This window comes from Salvelinus fontinalis, chromosome 29, assembly GCF_029448725.1.
Source record: "Salvelinus fontinalis isolate EN_2023a chromosome 29, ASM2944872v1, whole genome shotgun sequence".
NCBI classification, from domain to species: Eukaryota; Metazoa; Chordata; class Actinopteri; order Salmoniformes; family Salmonidae; genus Salvelinus; species Salvelinus fontinalis.
Genome location: NC_074693.1, coordinates 7,239,787 through 7,266,725, shown reverse-complemented (window position 1 = coordinate 7,266,725; position 26,939 = coordinate 7,239,787). Strand labels below are relative to the sequence as shown.

General features: G+C 41.3%; 1 protein-coding gene and 1 long non-coding RNA gene across 3 annotated transcripts in view; one reads left to right on the top strand and one right to left on the bottom strand.

The window, feature by feature from the left end:
- Positions 1-316: 316 nt before the first annotated feature.
- The window catches only part of LOC129827365 (androgen receptor-like), a 31,042-nt gene continuing 4,419 nt past the window's right edge, over positions 317-26,939 (bottom strand). The window contains exons 3-9 of the mRNA XM_055888142.1: positions 26,049-26,165; positions 12,824-12,964; positions 12,314-12,523; positions 11,636-11,780; positions 11,128-11,258; positions 10,892-11,043; positions 317-2,461 (exon numbers count right to left, since the gene is read on the bottom strand). Of these exons, the coding sequence (XP_055744117.1) occupies positions 2,294-2,461; positions 10,892-11,043; positions 11,128-11,258; positions 11,636-11,780; positions 12,314-12,523; positions 12,824-12,964; positions 26,049-26,165 (1,064 nt within the window). The 3' untranslated portion in view covers positions 317-2,293. The remainder of the gene's footprint in view (positions 2,462-10,891; positions 11,044-11,127; positions 11,259-11,635; positions 11,781-12,313; positions 12,524-12,823; positions 12,965-26,048; positions 26,166-26,939) is intronic.
- On the top strand, positions 2,445-23,512 carry LOC129827368 (uncharacterized). 2 transcript variants are annotated; one of them, XR_008755117.1, is made up of 4 exons: positions 2,445-4,124; positions 4,228-4,792; positions 6,893-6,996; positions 22,592-23,512. It is a non-coding gene; the product is annotated as an uncharacterized LOC129827368 (long non-coding RNA). The 2 variants fall into 2 exon arrangements; XR_008755116.1 differs by lacking the exon at positions 22,592-23,512 and having other exon boundaries at positions 6,893-9,596.

Below are 26,939 nucleotides of genomic sequence, written 5' to 3'. Positions count from 1 at the left end.
CTGCCAGCTGGTCTTCAGTCGCCGCTTGTTGCAGTAACAGGGCCGTCCACTAGATGGCTGTAGTTGAACACTGAACTGCTCTATTCAGTTGTTGTTAATCATGTTTGCTGCGGGCTCTTTTTGGGCTGAGAAATAAAAACTACAAGACCCATAAGCAGATGATCACTGGGTTCTGTTCAGGATGCAACCTTTCCCCCCAGAAAGAGATAGAGATGTATTGTGTTTCTCAAGTAGAATAGGGAATTGTGTTGGCTTGGTTTGCTTTCTGCAACGTCGTGAACATATAACCTCACTGAATAGAACACACCTTTTGGAATAGTGAGGTACGGTATTTATTTGGTAAGTAGACATGTGAACTCAGATAGGATAAAGTATTGACGAAGCTCAATACTTCTATAGATGGTAACACCTTACCTGAGGGAGAAATATAAGGTTTTTATGGAAAATTACTGTGATTGAGTTAGAAATTGGCACCATATTCCCTATATAGTGCACTAGTTTTGACCAGAGCCCTATGGGTCCTACTCAAATGTGGTGCACTAAAAGGAATAGGATGTCATTTTGGATACACCCTGTGTGTCTGTTTCCCTCTCACTTAGAACACTTCGATACAAATCACATGATGCTAAATAAGCCCTCAGTGATGTGGAATATAGGTTGTTAAATTTGTTAGAACTTTGAAGTATGATTTGTTTTTAATAGAATATGCAATGTATAATGCATTTTATATTTACAGATATTGTGTTATATATAAATGTCTGTAGAGTATGAATGATGTGTTATTCAGAAGAATGATGTCTTATTTTGACAGTGTTAAATATACTACTACATCTACTGAAACTATGAAAGAGTATACAACAGTAAACTGAAAAGAGAAAAACAGTCTGAAATGTACATTCAGGATCAAACCCTAGCTTGAGATCAGAGGGTCTAACGTAATCAACACAAAGGAAGAGTATGGGTTGGGAGACCAACTGACCCTCCCTCTTCATGAAGCCATGAAGTTCAAGGCCGAGTGCGGTACTGAAGGCTGTAGTTTCTAGAAAGCAGGATCTCCCAGTATAGTGAATGGGAAAATGGCAATCTTCGTCGTCAATATTAGAGAGAGAAAAAAAAATAGCATTCAGAAACAACCATGTTACCAATAATTGCTTATATTAGAACAGATGTATGTTCTTGAACCGATTATATATTAAAAAAAAAAAATTGTACAAAGGATAATATAAGGATAATTGAGTTGCTATGGTAGCCTGCAGTACCCCGGTCGGCCTTCAACTTGAGATACTCAAGTTGGTTGCAGGCAGCACTGAGCTAGCCTGCAACGTCCCTTCCTGGAGTAGCTCACACTGTGCATGTTATGTCCACATACATATCCCCATGAGACGCCATTTTAGCAAGCTAAAACCGATTTCCTAACCTTCAAATGCGACATTGAGTCTTCACATAGGAATTAATGGTGTGACATCATTGACGGCTTTGTCCAATCATGTACAGTCAATGGTTGGTCCTCTAGGAAGGTGTTTTGTGATATATTGAACCAGGGCTGGCCCTAGATTTTTGGGGCCCCACACCATGCGGGTAAAACATTTTAGTGGTCCCCCTCTTGACAACAAAGATAAAGCAAATTTAAGTTTTAAAGTACATTTCCTGAAATTCAACACATTTAGCTATGGGGCGTAGAGAAAATGTTGTGGTTTTAAATCACATTTTCTGAAATTCTACACATTTTTCTTCAAATGGGGCAGCCAGAAAATATTGTCAGGGGGTGGAGAGAAATGATCAGTTTTAAAGCAAATTTCCTACAATTCTACACATTTTGCCATGACTTATGCCATGTTCATATGATATCTGAGTGAGAGTGACTGACAAAATCAATGGAGGCCCTCTGGAGGTCAGACGCCTGGATACATGCGAGCCTGGTCAATAGTTGGCCATGATTACTACAAGGTGGCTAGGCTAACTTACCAATCTAAATAAATGTTTGCTGACATGGGCTAATTGAGTACATTTCAGAGACTGACATTACAAAAGAAAAACTGCTGAAGCACAAACAAATTAAAATATGTTCTACTTTAACTCTCAACATAAAGTTGAGACCCCAACTAAGTCCCCCCCCCCCCCCATTAAAAAAAAGTAACTTGTGCCTAGGGCCTGCCCTGGGTTGAACCTGTAGCAGGAAGCTTTGTGATATGTTGAACCTGTAGCAGGAAGTTTTGTCATAGGATGAACCTGTAGCAGGAAGTTTTGTGATAGGTTGAACCACTTGCAGGTTGTTTTGTGATAGGATGACCCTCTAGCAAGGTGCATTGTGAAAGAGGATTGGCTGAACTATGCCTGTGAGTATCTTGGGCACGTGAACGCTGACGATCTCAGAGATCATCTCTGGATAGCTGACTCTGGTGGGCTGAGACTGGGCCTGGATAAACAGATCATAGGTGAACTGGTGCAGCTTCCTCACAATCTGAGAGCGAGAGAGAGAGAGTGAGGGGGGAGAGAGCGAGAGAGAAAGTGAGGGGGGAGAGAAAGAGAACAGGTCAGGGGTTAGTGGTTAGGGGTTAGTGGTTAGGGGTGGAAGCAGGGCCGGCCCTGGGCATAGGCGACATAAGCGGTTGCTTAGGGCCCCTGGCCGCTACGGCCCCCAACCCCCAAAAATACTTTAGGAACTCAGTCGGGGTCTAAACTTACTGTTGAGAGTTGTAATAGTAGAACACGCAAGAGCTGTTGCTAGAACGTGCAAAATTCTGACCGGATTACGTAACGAACCAAAGCGTCCGTTGCTATGCTGGTTGTTTGTTCTCTATTTTACCTCGTAACGGTCGCGTCATATTAGGGTGTCTAGCTATAAGTTAAACCTGATCAATCAAATGGATAGGTGTAAGCAATTATGGTTATTCCAAATGCCCTTAACTAGGTGTCTTCGCTAGACAGACACAGAGAGGGGGAGGAGGAAAGTGAGAAGAGAGAGGTGGGAAAAGAATAGAAGACAGACAGAGAGACAGACGAAGAGAAACAGCGAGAAAAACAGCAGTGTAAATGTACTTAGACTAGAGTATTTCAACACCTCTTCTCTTCCAACTTGTTAAGCAATCATAACCATATCTATGGCCAGCCGCACAGGAGGATGGCCAGCCACACAGGAGGGTGATCTTTACCAAGGAGGAGGAGGCGGCCGTGCTGACCAAGATGCATGCTGGGCATTTCGGAGTGAAGCGCATGATTGCCAAAATCAACCTACGCTTCTTCTGACAGGGAATTGTCAAGGAGGTGTGAAATAACCTTTTGTCTATCAATCACATTCTATTATATCAGAAATGATTATGATTTCAATGAATGTCATATCAGAGAGCACACAATGTTTCAATTTGTCACTTTGTGCTTAAAGGTCAGTACCCCGTCTAGTCAGGTCAGTACCCCGTCTAGTCAGGTCAGTACCCCGTCTAGTCAGGTCAGTACCCCGTCTAGTCAGGTCAGTACCCCGTCTAGTCAGGTCAGTACCCCGTCTAGTCAGGTCAGTACCCCGTCTAGTCAGGTCAGTACCCCGTCTAGTCAGGTCAGTACCCCGTCTAGTCAGGTCAGTACCCCGTCTAGTCAGGTCAGTACCCCGTCTAGTCAGGTCAGTACCCCGTCTAGTCAGGTCAGTACCCCGTCTAGTCAGGTCAGTACCCCGTCTAGTCAGGTCAGTACCCCGTCTAGTCAGGTCAGTACCCCGTCTAGTCAGGTCAGTACCCCGTCTAGTCAGGTCAGTACCCTGTCTAACCTGCCAGAAGTTTGAGAGGGCGAAGACTGTGGCGCCGGAGTTGAAGCACATCAAAGCTGTTTCACCATGGCACGTGATCGGTGAGTGTCCCAATTCAAATTTTGCCCTGATAAGTTGTTCTGTAATGGTTGCTTTATTTGATCACAACAGTATTATAGAATGTGTGTGTATGTGTGTCCTTACAAATATGCACATCTGCATACTGTATGAAACAGATATGGGTCAGAATAAAGTCATCTTCTCTCTAACACTTTATATGTTGGAGGTGGACCTCATTGGACCCTTCACGAAATCCAGGAATGACAACAGCTGCTGTCTAACGGCGACCGATCACTTTACCAAGAGGGTGGAGGCAATACCCATTAAGGTCAGTACAGGAAGAGTATGTGCTCTCAATTCCCTTCTGTAACCCATTAAAAAAGGTGCTTGGAACCAAAAATAGATTTTTGTTTTGTATGATACCAATCAAGGACGAGACTGGCGAGGCCAACTCCAAGGCGATGACGGACATCTTCAACACCCAGACCGAGGTCATGAACACTGGAACAGGTTACGGATGTTATAGATTATATTCTGTCACCAATTTTTTGTTTTGTTTATTTTTTACAATTTGTTTTTCCGTGGTACATAAACAGACATATTTCAATATCTTCCATTGTAGATAGATATCCGTTTCCTCCAGGTTTGGTGAATGGATCAACCAGACCCACAAGACTGTCATGGGCAAGTCCCTTGACTGGTACCAGGAAGGTTGGGAGAACTACTGGATGGTCCCTTTGCACACAGCAGCAGCCTGCAGGCCTCCACCGAGTACGGACGGGAGTCGCAGCTGTTGACTGACGTAAAACAATGCAATTCTATATACAATTATTGCATATACTGTTGTTGTTTGTCTATTGCTATTTCTATATCAGGTACTTTCAGATCACTGAAACCCCACCTGATGTGGTGGCAGCTGTCGAACCAGATCAGAACGCTCAAGGACTACAGTACCTTCAGGCACGGACCGAGGAGGATGTGGATGGTTTTGACCAGGTAAAAATGATTGTCCGCTGTCAACTTATGTTCTGTCCCTCCAAGAGATATGTAAGAAATGTATTTGTAATACGAAATAGAATAGCATTTATTCCTGTTATCAATCAATGTGAGACTGAACATGGACAAGGCGCAGGAGAAACAGAAGGAGAAACAGGAGAAACAGGAGAAACAGAAGGAGAAACAGGAGAAACAGAAGGAGAAACAGGAGAAACAGGAGAAACAGAAGGAGAAACAGGAGCAACAGAAGGAGAAACAGGAGAAACAAAAGGAGAAACAGGAGAAACAAAAGGAGAAACAGGAGAAACAAAAGGAGAAACAGGAGAAACAAAAGGAGAAACAGGAGAAACAAAAGAAGAAACAGGAGAAACAGGAGAAACAGAAGGAGAAACAAAAGGAGAAACAGGAGAAAGAAAAGGAGAAACAGGAGAAACAAAAGGAGAAACAGAAGAAACAAAAGGAGAAACAGGAGAAACAAAAGGAGAAACAAAAGGAGAAACAGGAGAAAAAAAAGGAGAAACAGGAGAAACAAAAGGAGAAACAGGAGAAACAGGAGAAACAAAAGGAGAAACAGGAGAAACAAAAGGATAAACAGGAGAAACAGAAGGAGAAACAGAAGGAGAAACAGGAGAAACAAAAGGAGAAACAGGAGAAACAAAAGGAGAAACAGGAGAAACAAAAGGATAAACAGGAGAAACAGAAGGAGAAACAGGAGAAACAGATAGAGAAACAGAAGAAACAAAAGGAGAAACAGGAGAAACAGGAGAAACAGAAACAGGAGAAACAGAAGGAGAAACAGGGGAAACAGAAGGAGAAACAGAAGGAGAAACAGAAGGAGAAACAAAAGGAGAAAGAGGAGAAACAGAAGGAAAAACAGAAGGAGAAAAAGGAGAAACAGAAGGAGAAACAGAAGGAGAAACAGGAGAAACAAAAGGAGAAACAGGAGAAACAGGAGAAACAAAAGGAGAAACAGGAGAAACAGAAGGAGAAACGGGAGAAACCGAAGAAACAGAAGGAGAAACAGAAGGAGAAACAGGAGAAACAGAAGGAGAAACAAAATGAGAAACAGGAGAAACAAAAGGAGAAACAGAAGGAGAAACAGAAGGAGAAACAGAAGGAGAAACAGGAGAAACAGAAGGAGAAACAGGAGAAACAGAAGGAGAAACAGAAGGAGAAACAGGAGAAACAGGAGAAACAGAAGGAGAAACAGGAGAAACAGAAGGAGAAACAGGAGAAACAGAAGGAGAAACAGAAGGAGAAACAGGAGAAACAGAAGGAGAAACAGGAGAAACAGAAGGAGAAACAGGAGAAGCAGAAGGAGAAACAAAAGGAGAAACAGAAGGAGAAACAGGAGAAGCAGAAGGAGATTTAAAAGGAGAAACAGGAGAAACAAAAGGAGAAACAGGAGAAACAGAAGAAACAGAAGGAGAAACAGAAGGAGAAACAGGAGAAACAGAAGGAGAAACAGGAGAAACAGAAAGAGAAACAGGAGAAACAGAAGGAGAAACAGGAGAAACAGAAGGAGAAACAGAAGGAGAAACAGGAGAAACAGAAGAAACAGGAGAAACAGAAGGAGAAACAGGAGAAACAGAAGGAGAAACAGGAGAAACAGAAGGAGAAACAGGAGAAACAGAAGGAGAAACAGGAGAAACAGAAGGAGAAACAGAAGGAGAAACAGAAGGAAAAACAGAAGGAGAAACAGAAGGAGAAACAGGAGAAACAGAAGGAAAAACAGGAGAAACAGAAGAAACAAAAGGAGAAACAGGAGAAACAGAAGGAGAAACAGGAGAAACAGAAGGAGAAACAGGAGAAACAGAAGGAGAAACAGGAGAAACAGAAGGAGAAACAGAAGGAGAGCTACCGGAGCAGAATCAAGAAGGGGACTAAGTGCTATGACATCAGGGCGAATTACCAGGTTTGTAAGATGGACGAAAGGAAGGTGAGACCTGGGAAACCTCGCTGCTCTTTCGCTCCTAGCTGGGGTCACCATCAGTTAGAGTGAATATAGAACATCTCAGATAACTATTTGCATTTGCACACAAAATAACTTGAAGCTAGTTTTAGTTCCCCTAACAGTGATATTTTTCTCTGTCTTCCTAGGGTTACCTCGGTGGAAGACAACAATCTTCTACAGTCGGAGCACTTGGACGGTCGACCACTGAAAGCACTGACGCCCTACACTTCAGTGAAGCCCAATAGACAAAGTATGTTCAGCTTTGGTTGACAGAAACAAGAAGAAAATAAATAGTAGTTATGCTAAACCTATAGAAATGTACTTCCCAATATCCTACTCTATCCTACACTATCATTCTCTATCCTACACTATCATTCTCTATCCTACACTATCATTCTCTATCCTACTCTATCATACTCTATCATACTGGGCACATAATATGTGAGATACACAGACTAACTAAAAACACTAGCACTTGCAGAACACTCAGAACAAAGAGAGCATCAGCGCCTAGACTTTGCAGTCTCCCTCTTCAAGTCTCCCTTCCGAGACTGACTGTCTGTTGAGAACAGGTGACAGGCAGAACCTCCCACCCATACAGCAACCCCTCCTCTATATTCCACACACCAGAAGTCACTATTTTAGTCTATGATTGCCATGTTAGTGTACAAAGAAATCTGTGAAGATAAATGAATGACACAACTCTACCAAAAACTATCGAAGTTTATGTATTAAAATCTTAAATCTTGCCAGGTTGGTTTTCACGGCTGTTTCACAAGGTGTTCATTATTGTAAGTTGTAAGATATGCTTTGATGTTATTTATTTGTTCCACATTATTCATTGTTGTGTCCTAGGACCTACAATAGATACATATATATTCAACCACAAGGGTGTACTAATGAGCTATGTGAGATATATTATTTCAGCTCAGATAAGGGAAGGGCAGGATCAAATTAAAACATGACGGCCAGACAAGCCAGTGTATGAACCAAATGGATTTGCATATGAATGGAGTGGAAATTAGCTGACTTCCTGGTCTGTAAGGTAAGTAATTTTAATGTGTCAAGCAGATTACACATTTTATTTGACTTTTCCAAAACGTAGTAATGTTTAAGACATGGATTTCATGTTGTAATGTTAACAAGGTACCCAAAAGTAGTTTGAATTAATGTTTTCATTTTGTCAGCTAAATTAAACTTGTTTAACTTCTCTTGGGTAGGGGGCAGCATTCGGAATTTTGGATGAAAAGCATGCCCAAATTAAACTACCAGCTACTCATCCCCAGAAGATAAGATATGCATATTATTAGTAGATTTGGATAGAAAACACTCTGAAGTTTCTAAAACTGTTTGAATCATGTCTGTGAGTATAACAGAACTTATTTAGCAGGCGAAACCCAGAGGACAAACCATTCAGAATTTTTTTTTTGAGGTCACTCTCTTTCCAATGAGTTTTCATTGGGAAACCAGATTTCTAAAGGGACGTTCTTGTAGTTCCTACCGCTTCCACTGGATGTCAACAGTCTTTAGAAATTGGTTGAGGTTATTCCTTTGTGTAATGAAGAAGTACGGCCAACTTGAAGGAGGGTCACTCGAAGTGTCCTGTTTGTTAGAAGCGCGTGACCAGAAAGCTAGCTACAGTTGGTTTTAATCCTGTATTGAACACAGATCATCCCGTCTTCAATTTTATCGATTATTTACGTTAAAAAATACCTAAAGTTGTATTACAAATGTAGTTTTAATTTTTTTGGCAAAGTTTACAGGTAACCTTTGAGATATTTTGTAGTCACGTTTCACAATTTGGAACCGGTGTTTTTCTGGATCAAACGTGCCAAATAAATGGACATTTTGGATATATATCGACGGAATTAATCGAACAAAAGGACCATTTGTGATGTTTATGGGACATATTGGAGTGCCAACAACAGAAGCTCGTCAAAGGTAAGGCATGAATTATATTCTTATTTCTGCGTTTTGTGTCGTGCCTGCAGGGTTGAAATATGCTTCTCTCACTTTGTTTACAATGGTGCTATCCTCAGATAATAGCATCGTTTGCTTTCGCCGAAAAGCCTATTTGAATTCTGACATGTTGGCTGGATTCACAACCAGTGTAGCTTTAATTTGGCATCTTTCATGTGTGATTTAATGAAAGTTAGATTTTTATAGTAATTAATTAGAATTTGGTCGCTCTGCATTTTCTCTGGCTTTATGCCAAGTGAGACAGTAGCGTCCCGCCTAAACTCTGATTTTTGGTTATAAATATGAACTTTACCGAACAAAACATACATTTATTGTGTAACATGAAGGCCTATGAGTGACATCTGATGAAAATCATCAAAGGTTAGTGATTCATTTTATCTCTATTTCTGCTTTTTGTTACTCCTCTCTTTGGCTGGAAAAATGGCTGTCTTTTTCTGTGACTTGGCTCTAACCTAACATAATCGTTTGGTGTGCTTTTGTCGTAAAACCTTTTTGAAATCGGACACTTTGGCTGGATTTACAACAAGCGTATCTTTAAAATAGTGTAAAATACTTGTATGTTTGAGGAATTTAAATTATGGGATTTCTGTTGTTTTGAATTTGGCGCCCTGCAGTTTCACTGGCTGTTGACGAAGTGGGACGCTACCGTCCCACATACCCTTGTGAGGTTAAACAGTGAAATTGCTGCGGAAATCCGCCTTGTTTGCATAGCGATGATGAAAAGAACGTAATTTAGGCTGTAATTAGGTAATCCCACCGTTGATATAGCAACGGACGCTAATAGTTTATCGAATTCCATTGTGACGCAGAAGGGGACACTATTTGGCCAGGGGACATTATTTGCCATGACATATCCCCAAAAAGCTAGGCTGGCCCTTAGTAGTAGGTCTATATTACCAGGGGAAGGTAGTCCACTGGCTGGGTTAGCTGGAACAGGTGTTGTGTACGGGTTACGGGTCAGAGGTCAGGGATAGGTCCGTTCTGTGGCTGCCATGGCGCAGAGAGCTCTGTAAATATTGTACATATTTGAAGTTTTAGTTTTCTTTTTTAATCAACTTTTTATTTTGTTAGCTAAGTAAGTTTTGATTGTATATATTGTAGCAACCCTGGGTTTATAAGGATATCGTTAGCTAAGTAAGTTCTGACTGCATATATTGTAGCAAAGCTGAGTTTATAAGGATATCGTTAGCTAAGTAAGTTCTGACTGTATATATTGTAGCAAAGCTGAGTTTATAAGGATATCGTTAGCTAAGTAAGTTCTGACTGTATATATTGTAGCAACCCTGAGTTTATAAGGATATCGACTGCAAGATGAGCATGTTTTAACCTCTGGGCTTCGGGCCAGAAGGTTGAGGGTTCGAGCAGCACTTCCTGCCTGATTCTTTAACAATATATTGATCCACGGCAGTGCAAGACCAGCAAGTCAGTTATTTTACCAACTGAACTGAGAAGCTAGCTATTTAGCTACCAACTTTATTTGAAACAACGAGAGATGGCAGAGGCTTGGAAATATTTGAAGATAGCAGAGGATCTCTAAGGTTTTCCACAGTAGTTTAATTCAAGGTGGACTATGGCTTTTGACTGTAGTGAGCTTCATGCCATAAAGCTTAGCGGCTGCATTGCTTCACCCAGGTTGGTGCTACATATTTTTCAGAGGAGTTTACCAAGGGAAGAGGTGACCTGACTTCTAACTTGTTTCCCCCCTGGATCTAAGCATCGTTTCACCCCTGCTTAACCCACATCTCGGCCAGTCCTTCATCTGGGCTTAAACCCTCCACCTGGGCCTCATCTCTTCATCTGGGCCTCAACCCTTCATCTGGGCTTCAACTCTTCATCTGGGCCTCGACTCTTCACCTGGGCCTCGACTCTTCACCTGGGCCTCAACTCTTCACCTTGGCCTCAAACTTATCTGGACCTCAAACTTATCTGGGTCTCAAACCTTCACCTGGGCCTCAACCCTTCATCTATGCCTCAACTCTTCATCTGGCCCCGACTCTTTTTTTAAATTACCGGACGTAGCTGTGTTAGCTGGAACAAACGTTGGTTAGGGATTAGAGGTCAGGGTTAGTGTATATTACCGGGTGTTGGAAGTCCAGTAGCTGTGTTAGCTGGAACAGACATTGTGTACGGGTTAGGGGTTAGAGGTCAGGGTTAATGTATATTACCGGGTGTAGGAAGTCGAGTAGTTGTGTTAGCTGGAACAGACGTTGTGTGTGGTGTTTTTCTCCGTGTTGGCTGGCCAGACGAACCAGCTCCTTGATGTAAGAGATCCTCAGCTCGTCAAAACACTTCTGATTCCTCAGACCCTCCACAGGGACTAAAAGACACAAAGCAATAAGCAAATATTGACCCAGATAATGATACAGTCACTTAGTTTCAGTGTGTCAGTGATGAGACTCACTGATGCTGAAGAGGAGCAGAGCCTTCATACAGAGGAACTCTTCCTGGGTGACTCTGAGCATACAGAACCTCTGGGACAGCAGACGGAATTGGACACAGTGCTCATACATACTGGACACACGCATCCTCTGACTGGGGGGGTGGAGAGAGGAGAGAGACAGACAGACGGAGAGAAAGCGAGGGAGAGAAAGAGGGTGAGGAGAGAGAGAGTAATGTTTACTAATGTTTCTCTTGTTTATTTCCATTTTTTAAATGATCTATTCCATTTGGTAATATGTGTTTCCCATGCTAATAAATTGAATTGAGAGGGAAAGAAGGAGAGAGGGAGTTAGGATGAGAGGGAGTTAGGATGAGAGGGAGTTAGAATGAGAGGGAGTGAAATTGATTGAGAGTGTTGTTATATAACCAATAATACAACATTTCAAATTTCAAACATTTCCCTTGTTTATTGTCTAGAGACAGAGAGAGATTGTCATCAATATTATATTCAGCAAGACAATAGTACTCACTCGTTGAAGATGAGGTCAGGAGCGAAGTAGAGCTCTCTAGCGTCTGTGTTTGTGTAAGACCTCCAGCCCAGAGCGAAAACCATCAACCCCAACCATGAAGACTGGATCACTGACATCTGGTCTTCTACATGCAGCTCTCTGAAACCTACACAGAGAGAACATCATCAATACCAGCCATGAAGACTGGATCACTGACATCTGGTCTTCTACATGCAGCTCTCTGAAACCTACACAGAGAGAACATCATCAATACCAGCCATGAAGACTGGATTACTGACATCTGGTCTTCTACATGCAGCTCTCTGAAACCTACACAGAGAGAACATCATCAATACCAGCCATGAAGACTGGATCACTGACATCTGGTCTTCTACATGCAGCTCTCTGAAACCTACACAGAGAGAACATCATCAATACCAGCCATGAAGACTGGATCACTGACATCTGGTCTTCTACATGCAGCTCTCTGAAACCCACAGTGCAGGAAGAATAAAATAGGTTATGAGTAGAGCCCCCTCTGGTGGGAAGGACATAGAAACTAGAACCGAGGCTACAGCACTGGTATCAGTCACACACAGACCAGCTGTTTGTACCCCAGCTCTCTCTATCACACCTGGGTTAGTGGGTTGGTACCATGTAGTAGTTAGGTAACAGTAGGATACAGGAAGAGTGGTTTACCTGGCATGGCTTTAGCCCAGTTCACCACAGACACCAGTTGTCTCTCTCCCAGCTCGTTGAGGCTGGACAGTAGGGAGGCGAAACAGTCTGGCTGGGAGGTGTCATGGCCTGCGTTGACCACTCCTGGCTCGATGGAACTCAGGACGTTGAGGAGGGAGGGGCGCAGGCTGGGGGAGAGGCCAAGAGCGGGAGCCTGCCAGGCAGCACAGCCTGCAGAGAGGGACATTACATTACATTACATTTAAGTCATTTAGCAGACGCTCTTATCCAGAGCGACTTACAAATTGGTGCATTCACCTTATGACATCCAGTGGAACAGAGATGAGACAAGGTGAATTAAGACATGAGATGAGAGACCAAATGAGACCAGACTGAATATGTGCTGCCTTGCATCCAGGGTTGGTGTAAATTCTGAATTGAGTTGTAACTGCTTTCTTAGTCAGGGCTCACTTGAAAAAATAGCATTCTGGTTATGAAAAATATTTTACATATGGTAATATTGATCCTCACATTTAGCCTGTGGGGAAACGGTGGATAACTGTAATCCCCCAGTCCTCTCTCCTCCCCTCTCTCCAGTCCTCTCTTTGCCGGGTGCCTGTGTTCCCCCCTCCACTACTCCTTTCAGCGGGCCAGCTCCCCTCAGCTTCCGGCCTGAAATGCACCACACACAGAAGTAGAACAGAGAGAAAGGCCCCATTACCACTAGGAGATAGGAAGGAGTCTGAGGAGCAAGGCGGAGAAAAAGAAAGCTATTTTTCCATTCACATTACATCATTGCCTTAACATTTCGTTGTGGCTGGCCATGTGACATTCTTCGTCTGCAGCTCAAATTAACCGTAAATATCACAGTAGCCACTAGCCAGAAGGTACAAACTATTTAACAATGACAGACTTTTCTTCAGAAATATTACACTACTTGATAATGCAACAATTCACAAGCATGTACAGAGCACCCAGAAAGAATTCAGAATTACTTATTCTAAAATGGATTAAATATTTTTTTCCCTCAACATTCTACACACAATACCCCATAATGACATAGCGAAAATGGGTTTTTAGAAATGTTTGCAAATGTATTAAAAAATAAATAAAAACTGAAATACCTTATTTACATATGTTTTCAGACCCTTTGCTATGAGACTCTAAATTCTGCTCAGGTTGATCCTGTTTCAATTAATCATCCTTGAGATGTTTCTACAACTTGATTATAGTCCACCTGTGGTAAATTCAATTGATTGGACATGATTTGGAAAGGCACACACCTGTCTATATAAGGTCCCACAATTGACAGTGCATGTCAAAGCAAAAACCAAGCCATGAGGTCAAAGGAATTGTCCGTAGAGCTCCGAGACAGGATTGCGTCGAGGCACAGATCTGGGGAAGGGTACCAAAACATTTCTGCAGCATTGAAGGTCCCCAAGAACACAGTGGCCTCCATCATTCTTAAATGCAAGAAGTTTGGAACCACCAAGACTCTTCCTAGAGCTGGCCGCCCAGCCAAACTGAGCAATCGGGGGTGAAGGGCCTTGGTCAGGGAGGTGACCAAGAACCTGATGGTCACTCTGACAGAGCTCCGGAGTTCCTCTGTGGAGATGGGAGAACCTTCTAGAAGGACAACCATCTCTGCAGCACTCCACCAATCAGGCCTTTATGGTAGAGTGGCCAGACGGAAACCACTCTTTAGTAAAAGGTACATGACAGCCCGCTTGGAGTTTGCCAAAAGGCACCTAAAGACTCTCAGACTATGAGAAACAAGATTATTTGGTCTGATGAAACCAAGATTGAACTCTTTGTCCTGAATGCCAAGCGTCACGTCTGGAGGAAATCTGGCACCATCCCTAAGGTGAAGCATAGTGGTGGCAACATCATGCTGTGGGGATGTTTTTCAGCGGCAGGGACTGGGAGACTAGTCAGGATCGAGGGAAAGATGAACGGAGTAAACTACTGAGAGATCCTTGATGAAAACCTGCTCCAGAGCGCTCAGGACCTCAGACTGGGGCGACGGTTCACCTTCCAACAGGACAACAACCCTAAATACACAGCCAAGACAACGCAGGAGTGGCTTTGGGACAAGTCTCTGAATGTCTTTGAGTGGCCCAGCCAGAGACCGGACTTGAACCCGATCGAACATCTCTGGAGAGACCTGAAAATAGCTGTGCAGCAACGCTCCCCATCTAACCTGACAGAGCTTGAGAGGATCTGCAGAGATGATCGGGAAAAACTCCCCAAATACAGAGGTGCCAAGCTTGTAGTGTCATGCCCAAGAATACTCGAGGCCGTAATTGCCCAATGTGCTTCAATAAAGTACTGAGTAAAGGGTCTGAATACTTATGTAAATGTGATATTTCCAGTTGTTTTTCTAAATAAATTTGCAAAAAAAACATTTTTTTTGCTTTGTCATTATGGGGTATTGTGTGTAGATTGATGAGGGGGGGAAAACAATTCATCATTTTTAGAATAAGGCTGTAACGTAACAAAATGTGGAAAAATTCAAGGGGTCTGAATACTTTCCGAATGCACTGTATGTGCAGACAACTAAAAGGTTTATTTTCTTGTCTGTAGGCTACACTCATTGCAATTTAGCTTCAAGACAAAAGTGCAGAGTTGCTCTACCCACTTGTTTTTATTAAGTACTGTAAACATATAAAAAATGAAGGATTAACCCTCTCATACAATATAAAAGTTCAAAAGGCCTACTTTACAACTAATCAGGCTTAATTTTGTATCAATATCATGCAAATCATTACATGTGGCAAAGGCAAATTGTGACTGAAATATCAGTGACTCCGCTGCAATGAGCTGTTTTATATGGAAGCCCATACCTGCCACCCAAAAATACAATTTGAATGCCTCTTGATTTGTCAACGTGCACAATTAATGTGATCAACTTTAGCCTACTGATAACAACCACAGCTGCAGGTGGGTGATTGTCATGGAATCAGTTTTAAACATGTCTGTAACAAATTGAATTACAAAACCTTGATGCATCTGCAAAAATCAACTATCATTCTGAGGACTAAGATGTCTAGTTTTTAATACATTTTTGCCTGAATTGTAACGGCAGCCTTCCCTCTCTTCACTATAAGAGAGGGTGAAACAGGGATCGGACCAACACGCAGCGTAGCCAGTGCTCAACATGTTTAATTAAACAAAAACAGTGAACACTTACAACGAACAAAATAACAAAATGTGGCAAACCGAAACAGTCCTATCTGGTGCAGACCACAAACACAGAGACAGGAAACAACCACCCACAATCCCCAACACAAAACAAGCCACCTATATATGATTCTCAATCAGGGACAACGATTGACAGCTGTCTCTGATTGAGAACCATATTATGCTGGACACAGAAACAGACTAACTAGACACACAACATAGAATTCCCACCCAGCTCACTGGCCAACACTAAACAAGCAAAACACATAAGAACTCTGGTCAGGACGTTACATGAATGTTGTAAATTTTTCCATATTCTCATTACCGCAATGCATCTGGATTAAATTATTGGGTCATTTTATAAAATTGTACTTTAGAAAAAGATTTGAATAAAACACAAAATATGTCGCTGCAGTTTGTCCATAAATAGGGTTGCAAAGGGTCGGAAACTTCCCGGTATATTTCCAGAAATTTTCCGTGGGAAGTTAAGCCCGGGAATTTTGCTTAAATTCATCAAAAGAGTTAGCTCATAAAACAGTGAACCTTTTTTGTGGGATACACATAAGGCAATTCTAGGTCTCGTGGCACATTTTGGTTAAACTATCCCCAATTCAATGGAATTGCAACCCTCTGCATGCACAGTGCATTCTTCCACCACATGTACAGTGCACTCCATCACATGTATGGCTGATTCTCAAGATCTTGCACACTAATGGGATGCTATTGAGCCCACACTACTACACTGTCTGAGCCAAGGACTACATGCTTTCTGGTAAGTTTTGATTACAATACTGGGTCGGGGTGAATATACACTACCTTTCAAACGTTTGGGGTCAGTTAGAAATGTCCTTGTTTTTGAAAGAAAAGCTATTTTATTTTTCATTAAAATAACAGTGTAGACATTGTTTAATGTTGTAAATGAGTATCGTAGCTGGAAACGGCAGATTTTTTATGGAATATCTACATAGACGTACAGAGGCCGAAAATTCAGCAACCATCACTACTGTGTTCCAATGGCACGTTGTGTTAGCTAATCCAAGTTTATCCTTTTAAAAGGCTAATTGATCATTAGAAAACTCTTTTGCAATTATGTTTGCACAGCTGAAAACTGTTGCCCTTATTTATTTATTACAAAAAAAACACAAGGGGTAACATTAAAGTATTAGAACATGAAGGACAAACAATACAGCATCAAGACACTATCAAACATATATCAGGCTTTCCACAACAGAGCCATCCTTATGTGTGAGGGTGCATGTGCATGGTAGTGATATAAAATATATGTCATAGTTTCCTTTTTCATGATCACAGTCTTGTGAAACCCGAACCCTCCAAGATCCCCCCACAGTTCCCCAATAGCTGTCCCTCAACCATTCCAGACCCCTCCCACAGTTCCCCAATAGCTGTCCCTCAACCATTCCAGACCCCTCCCACAGTTCCCCAATAGCTGTCCCTCAACCATTCTAATGCCTTTTCAAAATCCGCTATAAATACCATTCCTGGCTTCTTAGATGTTTCATGATGTTCTATTATTTCTAGTAGTTGTCGTATATTATCTCCAATGTATCGTCCATGTAAAAAAAACCTGTCTGATCAGGATGAACAATACCTGGTAAAACCCTTATAATTCTGAGTGCTATGCATTTTGCTAGTATTTTTGTATCACAACATTGAAGTGTAAGGGGCCTCCAATTTTTTAGATAGACTGGGTCTTTATATTTGCCATCTGGGTCTTGTTTTAATAATAGAGAAATCAGACCTTCCTGCTGAGTACCTGACAGACTACCATTTCTATAGTAGTTAAAACAATCTAACCATTGAGCTTTTTTATATCAAAAAATACTTGATATACCTCTACCGGTATGCCATCAAGCCCTGGGTTTTTTCCAGACTGAATGGATTTAATAGCCTCAAAAGTTATTCCTGTGTAATTTGGCCTTCGCACTGATCTTTCTGTACATTTGTTCATTTTCCATTTTTTATATTATTTGGAAAGAATTCCTTACCGTAATCTTCATTCATTGGGAGAGGATGAGATGGAAAAGAGAACATCTGCCTACAATAATTTGCTCCCTCTTTTAAAATATCATTCAGAGAATCACAGTTTCTGCAAATTCTTTTTGTTTGCGTTCCTGTATTGGAGATTCAGGAAGAATTTTGTGCATTTTTCTCCATATTCCATCCAGTTTACTTTATTTGTAATAGATTACATTAGATCATTCTTGAATAAGTTCCTCAAGTTCCTTTTGTTTTTCCTCTAACTTATTTTGTATCTCTGTAGTATCGTTTTTATTGCCATCTACCTGTACTACTAGTTCATGGATTTCCCTTGTTAGTCTTGCTTCTTTAGCCAGAAACGTTTTTTATTTTTTTATTATTGATGTATATTGAATTGAATGACCCCTGAAGGTACATTTAAAGGTATCCCAAACAATAAGGGGATTTGCTGAACCTATATTATACTGGAAAAATTAAGTTATAATAATTTTTTCTTAGTTAAAAATAAGTTGTCCTCCAGTGAATTGTTATTAAATTTCCAATATCCTCGTCCACGTGGAAAATCTATAAGTTATGTGAATGCCAATTAGATGATGATCCGATCGCATTCTGTCTCCTATTCAAACTGTTTTAACCTTTGATGCAAGAGAGAAAGAGACAATAAGGTAGTCAAGACGACTAGCTTGATTAAGTCTCCTCCATGTATATCTCACTAGGTCGGGGGTTTTTTAGTCTCCAAATATCCACTATTTCTAATGTGTCCATAATATTTGTGATTTCCTTAAGGGCACGGTGATGATAGTTTGTAGAGTGATTACCTAACGGTCCATTGATGTACTTAACACTGTGTTATGGTCTCCTACCATAATGATTAGATCATTTGTTGCCTGTAAGTTCAATAAATTGGTATAAATGTTTTCGAAGACGTGTGTATCATCCTGATTTGGACCATATAAATTAATGAGCCAAAGCTCTTTTTCGTCCACTTTCATATTCAAAAGGATCCCCCTTCCTTGCGGGTGATTCCTGACTATTTGCACATTCAGATCAACATTTTTGTTAATTAATATCATCACACCCTTTGAGTTCCTTTGTCCATGACAGAAAATTATTTCACCACCCCATTCCTTTTTTTCACACAACTTCATCTAAGGATGTAGAGTGAGTTTCCTGTAAACAGTATATGTTATATTCCTTTTCTTTTAGCCATGTAAAAACTGATCTTTTTTTAAATAATCTGCCAAACCATTACAATTATAACTAGCTATACTTATTTCACCCCTTACCATAACTAGACACTATTCTCAGGCTAAATTGACCATAGTTAGTGCTTGTAAAGTTACTGCCATCAGAGGTATTGTGAAAGTCACAACTACAGCTTTCTAATGTCTGATTTTTACAATTCAAAAAATAGGTTCTAGTAATATTTTTTTTGTTCCCTTGCCTGTTTGCCTGTGAGCCAATGCCACAGATACTAGAAAATTTAGACAAATTATGTTTGTAACAAATCTGAGTAGGTTGATGAGTATGATATTGGATGTGATTTAGTGAGAGTGTGTACGATGTCTGTGTAAGAGTAAGACTATAATGTGTGATGTCCAAATAAATAATAACTCTGCCAATTTGCATGGTTGAGTGTCTATGTGTGTAACATGTAGTGCGTATAGCCTTAATATTCATAATTGTAATCCATATCGTATCACCATCATAGTTGCATCATAATTACCTTTAACATAATTGAAAAACACATCCCAGCATTTCCATAGCAATTGACGTTTCACATGATCATGAAAGAGACCTTGCATTACTCTAGAGACTTCACTACAGTACAAATGTATTCCGTACAATATGTTATTATTCCCCAATGCCCCTATTCTGATATCTTCCCCTTGCTTGTTGTAAACATATATAAACTTGTAGACAAATACATAAAATAGACAAACAATAAACACATTAAATTATAAAACAGTTCTCGACAATAGAGAGAGGGAGAGAAGAGAGGAATAGAGAGAAGAGAGTGAGATCAGGTGTGTGTGTGTGTGTGTGTGTATGTATAAGTCTGTATGTGTAAGCAAGCATGTAGTTGAGTACGTGTGTGTTCATATCCACTTCATAATGTTCAGATAATTTAAACAGTTCCCATACGTTCTTTTTTTTCGTAACCTGAAGTCCCTGTAGTATTTAGTACAGCCACAGTGTTATGGAGCTGTCTCGGAATAGCTGTCCATCTATAAAGAGTTTGTCCAGAACGATAAAGGCACGCCTACCATCCTTCCTTTGTTGTCTTTGTACCGGATACAGTCTCTTACGAAGTTTGTTTATCTCCTTTGGAAATTGGTCATTGAGACCGAATTTGGTCCCTTTAAGCTCCCTTCCTCTGCTTTTGATCAGCTCCTTTTGTTGGTAGTGTTCAAATTTTGCGATGATCGGTCGGGGACCCTTGGTCTTGTCGCTCCGAGCTCCAAGTCTGTGTACTCGGTGGAAAGCCACCTTGTTGACAGTCTCTATAGGAAGTATCAAGGCGGATTGCATGAATTCTCTGATCACTCCCTCTGGATTATTGGATGCGTCCTCAGGAATACCAGACAATATTAGATTTTCACGCATGCTACGACTTTGTACGTCTGGTAGCGACTCCTTCATCACTCGGTTTTCCCTGAGTAGACCATCCATGTTGGAATCGTGTATTTTTACCCTTGGCTGTGAGTGTCTTGTTTTCTCTTTGGAGCTTGAGAATTTCACTCTGTCTGAACTCCAAACTCCCCCTCAGCCCTGCTACCTCCTCACACAACCTTTCCATTGTTGCATGGATTCCAGCCAGAGCACTAGCCTCTACCTCAGTGGTAAATCGTCCGTGTCTGTAGATTAATCTGTTTTTCTTTTTTTTGTCAGGTTAAAGTTATTTTGTGAGGTGGTCGGATTTTTCCACGAAGGAGTATGTTGTTCCTCCATAGCGTAAAGCTGTTGGTACTCGTCGATTTCCCTCAGGATCTGCTTGGTATCCAGATTGGCTCTATACTGCAACCAGTTGTTTTACGAAAAGATAACAATGAGTCTTTACCACGACATATGACAGGTGTCTGTAGTACAGCCAGCTAGCACTCGCGGAATCCACGCAATAAAATGAACACAAACTTGCAGTCCCAGCCGTAAAGGCTAACCGCATTGTGGAATCCTTAGTAACAAAACTTTAGTTTGGATTAAAATCGATTTAATGAAAAGGTTTTAATGTAAACAACAAACCGAGTGTAGACAGTCCAGTGTCCTGTTGCGCGCTCTGATACAGTGTCCTGTTGCACGCTCTGATACAGTGTCCTGTTGCACGCTCTGATACAGTGTCCTGTTGCGCGCTCTGATACAGTGTCCTGTTGCACGCTCTGATACAGTGTCCTGTTGCGCGCTCTGATACAGTGTCCTGTTGCACGCTCTGATACAGTGTCCTGTTGCACGCTCTGATACAGTGTCCTGTTGCACGCTCTGATACAGTGTCCTGTTGCGCGCTCTGATACAGTGTCCTGTTGCGCGCTCTGATACAGTGTCCTGTTGCACGCTCTGATACAGTGTCCTGTTGCACGCTCTGATACAGTGTCCTGTTGCACGCTCTGATACAGTGTCCTGTTGCACGCTCTGATACAGTGTCCTGTTGCGCGCTCTGATACAGTGTCCTGTTGCGCGCTCTGATACAGTGTCCTGTTGCACGCTCTGATACAGTGTCCTGTTGCACGCTCTGATACAGTGTCCTGTTGCGCGCTCTGATACAGTGTCCTGTTGCGCGCTCTGATACAGTGTCCTGTTGCACGCTCTGATACAGTGTCCTGTTGCACGCTCTGATACAGTGTAGTTATTCCCTCCGCAAGGCAATCAAACAAGAGAAATGTCGGTTTAGGGACAAAGTGGAGTCGCAATTCAACGGCTCAGACACAAGACGTATGTGGCCTGTTGTCCTTATTAAAGAAGCAATAAAACTGGCCTTCTTCAGACTAGTTGAGTATCTGGAGCATCAGCATTTGTGGGTTCGATTACAGGCTCAAAATGGCCAGAAACAAAGAACTTTCTTCTGAAACTCGTCAGTCTACTCTTGTTCTGAGAAATGAAGGCTATTCATTGCGAGAAATTGCCAAGAAACTGAAGATCTCGTACATCGCTGTGTACTACTCCATTCACAGAACAACTCAAACTGTCTCTAACCAGAATAGAAAGAGGAGTGGGAGGCCCCGGTGCACAACTGAGAAGGAGGACAAGTACATTAGAGTGTCTAGTTTGAGAAACAGATGCCTCACAGGTCCTCAACTGGCAGCTTCATTAAATAGTACCTGCAAAACATCAGTCTCAACGTCAACAGTTAGGAGGCGACTCTGGGATGCTGGCCTTCTAGAGTTGCAAAGAAAAAGCCATATCTCAGACTGGCCAATAAAAAGAAAAGATTAAGATGGGCAAAATAATACAAACACTGGACAGAGGAAGATTGGAAAAAAGTGTTATGGACAGACGAATCTAAGTTTGAGGTGTTCAGATCACAAAGAAGAACATTCGTGAGACGCAGAAAAAATGATGGCTTGACGCCATCTGTCAAGCATGGTGGAGGTAAAGTGATGGTCTGGGGGTGCTTTTGTGGTGGTAAAGTGGGAGATTTGTACAGGGTGAAAGGGATCTTGAAGAAGGAAGGCTATCAATCCATTTTGCAACGCAACTCAATTATTATTTCAATTTAAAATCATTATTTATAACCTTGTCAACGTCTTGACTATATTTCCTATTCATTTTGCAACTCATTTCATGAATGTTTTCATGGAAAACAAGGACATTTCTAAGTGACCACAAACCTTTGAATGGTAGTGTATGTTATATGACATGATTTTTTGTTAACTATTAAATAGTAGCCTACAGAAAAGTGTGTTTAAATCATTTCTAACTTGTTAACAAATTCTGCTAGTTAGTTTTTGCTACCATGTGCGTTTTAGCTTGCTTGAGCCTGCTAACTGAGGAGTGTTAATACACCTGTTCCATACTTCTTTCATTTTAAAACCTGTATCTTACAAAAGGAGTTGTTTAATCTGATTATTTATCTGTACATTGAATTGTATTTGGGGTTTTTTTACTCATTTTTTCTAATCTTTACAGGAAAATGCCATGGGCACTATCTGATGTGTGGAGACATTTCACTGCAGCTAATGTAGAAGGAAAAGCTGAGTACATTTGCAAATACTGTGCCAAATCATATGTGAAGAATGCAACAAAGATGCAGACTCATCTGGCCAAGTGCATAACTGTCCCTCCCTGACAGTGAAGATGGCGCCTCAGAGTCTGATGTTCAAGAGGTGGACATTGAGGAGGTCCAGGGAGAAGACATAGAAGGCTGAGAGGAAGACAACCAAAGCTGTATGTATGCTGAAAATGCTTTTGGTGCGATGCAATGAATCATTGGGGATCATTCATTATTCCCTTTATTTTGTTGTTCAGTGAAATCATCCCATGTGAAGAGTCAACTAATTTAATTAAAGTTCAATGAGAAACTAAATGTATTTTATTTTTTTCTATTGGAAGGATTTAATCATTTGCAATTATGTCTACTTATGATAAGGTAAAAGGTTTATGTTTCTGTCTCCATATGATATGGTAAATATATCCAATGCAGAAAAACGTCTACATTTAAATGGTTTGCATATATTTCCGTTAATTCCCATATATTCCAGTTAATTTCCACGGAAAGTTTCCACCTCTGAAATTACCCCAAAATGTGCATCCCTATCCATAAATCATAAACATTTTATACCAGTTGAAGTTTACATTAAACTATAATATTTATTACGTGCAAATCATTACCGTAACACTTTTTCAACTTCCTGTAGAAACTCCATAAAGCTTTATTCACCCATGATTCATATCTAGAGGAGTAGTAGAATTTAATTTATCTACTTATATGCCTTCAGAATGAGGTTCTAATTCTCAAACAACCACTTTACCCCATTTGGCCTTTTCATTACTGAAATGGCTAACAAGCTCAAATTTAGAAAAAAGTCAAATTTAATTGAATTATAATTGTCAATTTAATTTTGTATATTTTTATTTTAAGTGTTATTTTTTTTTTAAATCAGGCATTTTCATTCGGGAAGCAATGTAAAAAATATTGGCAATTGATTTGTTTATTACTTTTTTGGGATTGTTGCGGTGATGAGAATTTTGTGGAATTTGTGGTAAAATGCATAATATCTGATAAAACAACATAATGATAATTATGAAATATGTAAGTACTGATCCAGGTAGCCTAGCACAGCAACTGAGACTGGCTGGGAGTCCAACAAAGAGGGTCTTTAACACACACACAGGGCCTTTCAACCAGACTGCGCCTGTACAGATTCATTTTGTATCGCTCAGAAAGATGGCAGGAATATGAGCATTTGTGATTTCAGACTTTTTTGTTATGATACTTATTTTTAAGACTTGATAACTAAGACTTGATAACTTAACTTAATTGTATTAAAACATAAGTTAGTTGAAATCAAATAATTTAAATACAGTAAGACAGTTAGTTTTGCAAAAAAAGCCTATGCCCTCTGATCCCATCTGAGCCGGGGGAAACGTACATGTTTTTATAGCCTAAGCTATGCATCTATAGCCTAAAATAGGCCAATTTATTTGTGTTCTGAGAAAATGTGAATGTGATCAAAATTTTGTGTAGGCTACCTAAGGCCTTTTTAATCCAAAATGATTGGCTTGAATTAATCAATTAACACAATAGTGATGACACTGTATGAGTATCTTTTTAATTACAGATGTAAAGGCCATACAACACCATACACAGCCAGCTCAGCCCTGTTAGTCTCTGTACAACCCAGTTGTTCTCTATGTGCAAAGGGTTTTCATCCTTCCTAGGGCCGGGAGTTTTTCCAGGAGTTGTTTTAATGACCTTACAGCTGATTTATTACTATGACATCCACTAGAACTAGCGATCTGGAGTTGTTTTAATGACCTTACAGCTGATTTATTACTATGACATACACTAGAACTAGGGATCTGGAGTTGTTTTAATGACCTTACAGCTGATTTATTACTATGACATACACTAGAACTAGGGATCTGGAGTTGTTTTAATGACCTTACAGCTGATTTATTACTATGACATACACTAGAACTAGGGATCTGGAGTTGTTTTAATGACCTTACAGCTGATTTATTACTGTGACATACACTAGAACTAGGGATCTGGAGTTGTTTTAATGACCTTACAGCTGATTTATTACTATGACATACACTAGAACTAGGGATCTGGAGTTGGTTAAGTTTACTACAAACTCCACTCCGTTGATCTACTTGCGTGTACGTGGGTGGAGCAGAATTTTAGTTTTGTAAAAAAAAACTAAATATGATTAATAATACAAAAATATACCCAGGTAATATTCTTCTACTTGCCGGTGTAACCTTAAACCTTATCCCTGTTGGATACGCTGCTTGTGTATTTACTTCCATATCAACTAAAAATAGAAGTGCATGTTTTGATCAAGGAGAAGAAAGCTAGAGGACTGGAGTAGCCTACAGCAGTTTCTACCATTTCACAATAACCTGTAATCACAAGTTATTACTGCTAAACAAAATACCTTTTTGGGTAGATTCTATCAAGGCTACAATGTTGTTTGGTTTATTGTTTGAACAGTAGCTTAGATTATATTTTCTTATCAATGGAAAATAGGCTTCTTTGATGCATATCCTATAGCCTTTACTATTGATCAGATCAAGGAACCAAGCAAACTTCATTACCTACACAACACTGCCCCCGCAGGAGGGGTACGTCGAATGTCAGTGCGCACTACAAGGAGCCTCCCCTTTAATAACAAAAAAGCAACGTCGAGACACTATGCTACGTCGCCACCATTTCAGATTTCTGTGTAGTACCCTTTAGGTTAGCCGACTACCAGATCAGGAAAACTCTGAGCCCCAGGAAACCCCCCCCCCCCCCCCCCCGCCACTCTGAGACCTGTGGTGCCACATCTGAAATCACTACACAGTGTTACAAACAGTGTTGCCAACTATTGTTCAGTGATATCTGCTATTGGCCCCTTGAGTTCTCTCTAGATGACGTTTTGCTGTTGCCACGACGACTTCACAGCACCATTTTGCCTTGCTGCGGCACAGCTGCACTCCCCGACATAACGTTTTCCCCTCCTCTCTCACCGCACACCCCCTCCCCTGGTGCTTCTCTGTCTGTGTGTGCACCATTGCTGTGACTTCTTTTGCACAGAGCGCTTCTCCCACTCTTGTGTGTGGCAGAATTGAGAAAAGTAGCTACATGCTGTCAAAACTCCCCAAAGGCAGCCTGAAAAGCAGCTGAGTTTGTCGCTCAAAACTTCTACCAATGAAAGTCACTGGATACTGAGTAAAACACATGGTAAATTAAAACCTACCTAAAGCCCTAGTCATGATTCCTGCTTTTTCAAAGCCCCTGTAACCTAAATACAAGTAGGTGTGTCTAGCCTTCCTCCCCTCTTTATCTCTGCTCCCCTCTTCTCCCCCTCTTTTTCATGATCTCTTTCTCTCCCTCTCCCCATTTAACAGTCATGTATGTTATAGTAAAAGTTGTTACCTTTGAGGCTCATTCCAGACCGGAAGCATCTGTTGAGACGACAGGAAGGACAGTTCTTCCTCCTCAGCTTGTCGATGGTGCAGTCGTTACGGCTGGCGCACAGGTGATTCTGCTTACCTGGGAACACAATAACAAACAAGGCCGCTACAGGGGAATTGGATATCCCATTTCCTGTATGTGTGTGTGAGTGCGCCTGCCAGGGTGTTTTTAGGTTTTACTATCCTTGTGGGGACCAGAAGTCCTTGTGGGGGACCAGAAGTCCTTGTGGGGGACCAGAAGTCCTTGTGGGGGACCAGAAGTCCTTTTTGGGGACCAGAAGTCCTTGTGGGGACCAGAAGTCCTTGTGGGGGACCAGAAGTCCTTGTGGGGACCAGAAGTCCTTTTTGGGGACCAGAAGTCCTTGTGGGGGACCAGAAGTCCTTGTGGGGGACCAGAAGTCCTTGTGGGGACCAGAAGTCCTCACAAGGATAGTAAAACAAGGACAATTCAGATGTGGGGACATTTCTCCAGTACCCACAAGAGAAAAGGCTATTTTAGGGGTTAGGGGTTAGGTGTAAGAGTTACAGTTAGGGAACATAGGATTTTGAATGGGAATCAATTGTTTGGTCCCCACAAGGATAGTAAAACAAACGTGTGTGTGTGTGTGTGTGTGTGTGTGTGTGTGTGTGTGTGTGTGTGTGTGTGTGTGTGTGTGTGTGTGTGTGTGTGTGTGTGTGTGTGTGTGTGTGTGTGCATGGGGCTCCCGAGTGGTGCAGCGGTCTAAGGCACTGCTTCTCAGAGGCGTCACTACAGACCCTGGTTCGATTCCAGGCTGTATCACAACCGGCTGTGATTGGGAGTCCCATAAGGCGGCGCACAATTGGCCCAGGGTTGTCCGGGTTAGGGTTTGGC